The sequence below is a fragment of the Mus pahari genome, chromosome 4, assembly GCF_900095145.1.
Source record: "Mus pahari chromosome 4, PAHARI_EIJ_v1.1, whole genome shotgun sequence".
In the NCBI taxonomy this organism is placed as follows: domain Eukaryota; kingdom Metazoa; phylum Chordata; class Mammalia; order Rodentia; family Muridae; genus Mus; species Mus pahari.
This window is the reverse complement of record NC_034593.1, coordinates 45,486,004-45,492,569: the sequence shown is the minus strand read 5'-3', so window position 1 is coordinate 45,492,569 and position 6,566 is coordinate 45,486,004. Positions and strand designations below refer to the sequence as shown.

The window sequence follows — 6,566 nt, the reverse complement described above, 5'->3', positions numbered from 1 at the left end:
GGCCTCTAACTCGGAGAGATCCACATATCTCGACTACCAAGTGTTAGGAATAAAGGCATATGACACCATGCCAGACTCTAGACCAGTGGTTCTCAACTTTCCTAATGCCGAGACCCTTAGTTTGTAAGGTTCTGGTGACCCCCAACCATAAAACTATGTCTGTTGTTAATTCCTAACTGTAATTTTGCTGTTATGAATCATAATGCTATGATCGTCAGGCTATGTGACATGCAATCTCTGTGAATGGGTCATTTGATAACCCTCGAGGGGTTATCCTCCCACACTGAGAACCATTGCTCTCTAGACTGTTTGCTAATTTTAGATTGCACTTCTTCACATTAGGGGCCATGGTTTGGTCATACGCCATTAACACTGGGGTTGATGGTCTAACTCAAGTGCTTGATGGCTAAATAAAAACATGCTTGCTCAGGAACTTTCGAACACTAGGAAAGAAACACACCAAGCCACTTAAAGATGATTTATGTACATTTATGGCTTTATACAATTTATAGTAAGGATTGTTCTTGTGTCTGTAAGTAAATCATCCTCATCAGGCACTTCTCAGATAGCACTGGAACGGGAACAAGGCATCTGCACTGTTACTCAGGTCCGGTGGTGAAGTGTGGGAGGGTGGGACTCTAGCCTGATGGCACTTACAAGGCTGTCTGCCTTGGCCACAGGGCCAGGCTGTTTGGTTTGCATACAGCATAATGCACACTATAACTGAACAATCACTCCCCAGCTGAAACCACAGAGAAACTTTTCACTTAAAATCAGTAACTTTGAGAGTTGAAACTAAGAACTTCAATTTTTTTTTTTTTTTTGGGGGGGGGGAAGCCATATATTAAGCAGTTAAACAAGTTCAAATTGTACACCTTTGGGGAACTGTTTCCATTTTAAGTGACTTTCTCCTCTTACTGTTAGGTTCCAGGGTTTACTGCTCATCAGGATATATTATTTGCTAATTAACTTAGACTCAGTTTGTCTAAGCAGAACTTTCCAAGTTGTACATCTATCACCTAAATATATTCCATACATCTATATTATGGAAACAATACATCTTTATATTTAAAATATCCAAATAGCTCTATAATACAATATGCTCTTAACAACAGTACAAACCAAAGGAAATAAATCAAACAAGGCTGCATAGGTGAAGTCTTTTCACAGAGCAATCATGTACAATAATATACCGGAAAGTGAACATTCTCACAGAAAAGGACCCTCAGAGCTCACATGTTTGATGTTTGTTTTCAAAACAGGTAAGAAGCCTTTCCTGGACTTCACTGTGCCCCAGACAACTACCTGTGATTCACACTATGATCTTAACACCAAGAAAAATAGGGGTTGCTGTTGTAATTTACAGTTTCTGAAGGAAGAGGCCCCTCCCAGCCCCTCAGTGACTCAGCAAGCAGCCCACTGCCAGGGCTGGAGCTGCCTCTGTTGAATGATAACACACAGGGGTTCTCTCTGCAATGGTAAGACATGGCAGACGGAGGAGGAAAGGGAGACCCGAGTTCTTCGACAACAGGAAATTCTACTCCATTTGAAGGAGGCTCTACTTGGAGGAGTTCATTTCTAAAACAAGTCCCGTTTAGGAGTGCCCAAACAAAGGTGGTCAGAGGAGCAGAGGCTCAATACATGTTTAAAATAGTGAAAGTCATGGTGGGAAGCTTATGACAAAGCTGGCCAATGGTGGGTGAAAACAGGGACATTTTATTCTTGCTAACACACACTAACAAACAAATGGAGAGATAATTAACACTAGAGACAACGAGTGCACCTGGTCTTCTGCATGGAAGCCAGAGGGGTGCTGGGGTACATCTATTCCTCAAACTGGGGGACACTCGGCATTCAATGTGATTCGGAAACACCGATGGACGGAATGGGAGGTAAAACCAATTATCCTGGTCTGGTAGGACTTCAGGTAAATAGAAAGTATAAAAATGTAAATGTTTGAGACACATTAGGCTGCTCAAGGTTGAAAAAAAACCTCTCAAATTCTTAAGTTAAGGATTTCAAAATAAATGTCCATTTATAGCTGGCTGGTTTCCAAGTTTACTGTCTTAATTTTTAACTAATCCTGCCACTGTCTGTACTTAGGTGCACAAAGCACTCCATAAATCACTGAAGTCCTGTTTGTAAACTTCCTCCTTAGATTTACACTGTTCAGAGCCAAAGAGAACAGAGGTGGGGACCGAGAAGCGACATGATTCTTCAGGAAACAGCCACAAAGCCACCTCCATTGTGACAAAAGCCAACAGTTCAGAGTAGGAGGTGAACCCCAGTCAGACAAAAAACATCACCTTAGATAAAGTTCCCCTTTCCTGAGCAACAGACAGAGTTCCCATGGGAACTATGACAGTATGACATAGAGCATCATCTGGCAGGGCTTCCCTAGAAGGGTTGTAAGCATGTGGCACGGGGCATCTATCTGGAGACTTGGTGCTATGAGCTGTACACAATTCACAGGGTAATAGAAGCAGGTGAAATTTCTTTAAAATACACACATAAATCTACATACAAAACAAGAGTGTCCGTAACTATACATAACTTTCCTGCTCAAAGGGCCAGGAACGTTGAGTATGCAATTACTAATTACAAAGATTTAAGATTAGTCGGAAACATTATCAGGTATCATCCCAAAGTGTACAAACCAGCTGAGCACATATAAAATTAGTACTAATCCAGTTAGAAATACAAAATGAAAATTATGAATGCAGCCCCCAAACACCTCTGATTTCACAAATTTATAAGCAGACAATGTAACAAAGTAGACTCTAGTTTTAAGAAAACATTACACTTCGGTATCTATTCCAAAAGATGTTGAGTCCTAACAATAACATCAAAAGTCATTTACCTGGAAATTAGAACCATTTTAAGTTGTTTGTACAAATTTGCAAATAACAAAATAAACAACAACAAAAATAATAGAAAAAGATCTGTACAAAGCTGGCACTTAATCTTATTCTGCCCCAAAGTTTGACAAGTCCATTAATTCAGCACATTGATCACCGGCTACTTGGTTCTCATACGAATTCTGTGGCAAGATGAACAGGTTCGGTCATTCAGCAGAGGTGCAGAATGGAGATCTTAGTTCATGATTCATCACTTTAGCAGAACACAGGTAGTGCAAAGCAAAGTTTATCAAGACTTGAGACCATCACAGTATTACAAAAGAGTATAAACTTTCCTTGGACCAAGTAGGTATTAAAAAACACACACACACACAAATACAATTCTGTATCTACTGTCTATATACAAAACTTGAAAGCACTCCAGGATCTGAAAGTCTTTTCTGCAATTACATGGTGTAGTGAGTTTGGCACTTCATTGTAATGATTCCCAATGGCACAGTCCTTATCTACAGGAGCACATAACCTGCGAACGCTGGGCAAACATCCTGCACAGGAAAGTGCTGCTGCTGCTGCTGTTGCCGCCAAGTCTGAGGAAAGGAAGAAAGGACTTTTTTTTTTTTTTTTTTTTTTTTTTTTAAAGTCAAGAAAACTAAAAGGAAGGGTGAAGGGCATCTTTGGACTGTTCCTCAGTTCCTGCTGTCAGACAATCTGAAGGACTTTTAAATGTAGCCTAAAGGGGAAAAACACACACAATAAAAAAAAGTCATTTTCAACTCAATTGTACTTAATCAAGTTGGGGGTGGGGAAACTCCAGCTTTCTCAAACAGTTCCAAAATTATTCAATGGGTGCATTTTTTCTTTATTGAAAAAAACATGGGAGGAAAAGAAAAGACCTTTGGCATCTGATTTGTATCCCATGTGTTCATTTATTTAAGAGCTGGCAGAAAGCACAAGCCATCCTACAGTGAAAAGAAAGTCTTAGCTGCTAAAGCAATCTGCACTCTATTTTAACCCCCAAAGGCAAACTGATAAATGGAGGGAGGGAGGGAGGGGTGGACAGTGGACAGTAACAGGTAAGCACCTGCAATACACAATCAGGTGACATTAGAATAAAGCCTAATACAACCCTGGGCATAGCGCTGTCAGAGTGCTGCCCTGGGTTAGAGCCCAGCACCAAGTAAGCCAGGCATGGTAGGGATGGGCTACAAAAGACCGTCTTTAATTAAGTTTTTTTTTAATGTCTAACCATGGAAGACACATGGTGCTGTGTCCCTTTTTCAAAAGGCCTTTTGATACTGGGGTGAATAAACTTACCTGCTCACTAACTCTTAGCCTGACACCCAGCTGTGTGTTGTAGTCTTGACACTGTGTGGGAAGCTTTGGTTGGGCAACACATTATCAAAGTTAAAATCCAAGGTGTCTCCATCCATGAGGTCGTTCCGAATGATGGACTCCATGTCGCAGTCCAAGCGCTCAATAAGCATGCCATCCAAGTCACTTGGGAGCTTCTCCTGATGGAGGACACCCATTCTACCATAGCCATTGCAGCTGCTCACCGAGGAGTAGCTGCCCAGGGCACTCATCTGCATGGGGTGGGACAGAGGCACTTGTAACGGTGTCTTCACTGGGGTTAAGCGGTTCATGGCAGATGTGTGAGGCATGGTGTTCACCACATGGGGCAGGGCACGGCCATTGACTGAAGCCGTTTGCTGTGCGTGTCCAGGGTGGGTGTGGGAGCTGGGGTTCATCATTTTGTTATGAGATGCCTGGCTGCCATAGGCTGGCATGACTGAATTAGGGGCCATCATTACATTTTGGCCCAGGACCCGACTGTTGGGTTGGGCCACTCCAGGATCAACTGGTGACATAATGTCACTGTGGGGAGGAGAGTCAGAAGTCAACAACTCTTTCAAGAGTCCTGGGGCACAGTTATACTGGTTCAATCCTCCATAGCTTGATTTGCTGTCCTGAAGTGTCTGCATAGGCATCTGGGGCAAGGGGCTCGTGCTGGATTGGCCGTACGTGTACTTTGAGTAGTTTGGACTGGGTGAATTTAGACTGGTGTTTGGNNGTGCAAACGAATAGCAAGGTGTCTGCTGCATCATGCTGCCAGGTGAGGACTGGGTTGACACAGTTAAAGATGTTGGGGANGAGAGAAGATTGAGATTATCCAGAAGGTTCTCCATGTTTTCTGGATTGCTGATTTCAGACAGACTGGGCAGCGTAGAAGCCATCTTGGCAGCAGAGGGTGGATATACCAGNGAATGCACATCCCCATCTCCCAGGTCATCCTGTTCTGTCATGATGGGAGAAAGTCTCCCACTGATGGTACTAGCATTTGAGCTGGTTCGAGGACGAAATGTACTCCAGTTATCAAAGTCATCATTGCTGTGGGACCCAGGACTCGCAGGCCACTTAGAAAACTGAGACCCAGGGCTGTCTCCAGGNCCCTCTTGCCCGGACTGGAGAGATGCTTTTTTCTTCGCAGCCCGTCCTCGGCTCTTAGCAAATTTACTGTTGTCCATGGACACGGCTCTTCTCCGGGGTGATTTTCCACTCTTGCCTCCCTCTGGATTGAGCATCCACCAGGAGCTTTTTCCAGTTCCTTCATTCTGCACACGAATAAACTTGCTGTGCAGGGACAGATTGTGGCGAATGGAATTCTGTAAAGCAAAACAGTATGTTAGAAGTGCAGCACTTCCCCCTGAAAACTTACTGCTCAACAAGGATCATAGATACACAGTGTCCATTCTGAAAATCTAACAGCTCTTAACTTGTGTGGAGGGCAAAGGTACCATAGTACTTTATGCCACAGCACAAGTGTGGAGGGCAGTAGACAGCTTTTGGAGTCTCTTTTCCCCTTCCACCTTTACTTGGTTTCTGAGGATAAAACTTGTGCAGCAAAAAAGCCACATCACTGGCTCAACAGTAGTAATAAACTCAATAAGAGATCTCAAATTGATGTAGGAAAAACAGCATCTAAAAAAAAAAAAAAAGGACTTATTTCTCTAGTTAAATAAGCTCAATCATTTGTATTCTCTTTTTTACATGCATACACATATATATTGATTTTCATATATTTCTNTTATACAGTTTTTGACCCTGACTCAAAAACAAAGCTCTTCCCAACCTTTTTTCAGGTGAAATTAACACCATTTCTACAAAATGACATTCTCTGTCACTGGACCCATAGGACATGAAGCAGGACCTATCCCTACTCAGGACCAAAACCCAAAGCAACACAGTATCAACTTATGATCTCAGCTCATGGGAGGAAAAGGCAGGAGGATTTTGAGTGAGGCTGAGGCTAGTTTGAGCTATCTAACTCACCTCCTAGATAGATAGATAGATAGATAGATAGATAGATAGATAGATAGATAGATAGATAGATAGATAAGATTCCCCCCAAAAGTTAAAACCTAAATTCGTTTATACCAGAGTCTTTGTATCAGGCAAGTAAAAATAAATATGAAGAAAAGCTATTTTCTTGAGAAAGCTAACTTGCCATAAAATGCAACATTCAGATGTGAGAACGTCTCTGCTCTAGCAAAGCAGTAACTTTAGGACGCTGTAGAGCGGATGCCGTCCAGAGTGGTGACTAGAGGGGAGGCCGGGCTGAAGCAAGCTCCCCTAAGTGAGGTGAGGCCCTTCTGCTCCTACTCAGTGGACATGCAGATTTACAACAATGCCACCACAAATGTGTGCAAA

The 6,566-nt window shown here is 42.6% G+C and overlaps 1 protein-coding gene across 2 annotated transcripts in view; it reads right to left on the bottom strand.

Annotated features, from left to right (window-relative positions):
* Positions 1 to 338: 338 nt before the first annotated feature.
* The window catches only part of Foxo1 (forkhead box O1), an 80,321-nt gene continuing 74,093 nt past the window's right edge, over positions 339 to 6,566 (bottom strand). Inside the window, exons 2-3 of one of the 2 annotated variants that reach the window (XM_029537514.1) lie at positions 4,173 to 5,521; positions 339 to 3,445 (exon numbers count right to left, since the gene is read on the bottom strand). In XM_029537514.1, the coding sequence (XP_029393374.1) occupies positions 4,187 to 5,521 (1,335 nt within the window). In that variant the 3' untranslated portion in view covers positions 339 to 3,445; positions 4,173 to 4,186. Of the gene's footprint in view, positions 3,446 to 3,495; positions 3,589 to 4,172; positions 5,522 to 6,566 lie in introns of those variants that run through there. The other variant, XM_021195620.1, reaches the window with a different exon arrangement.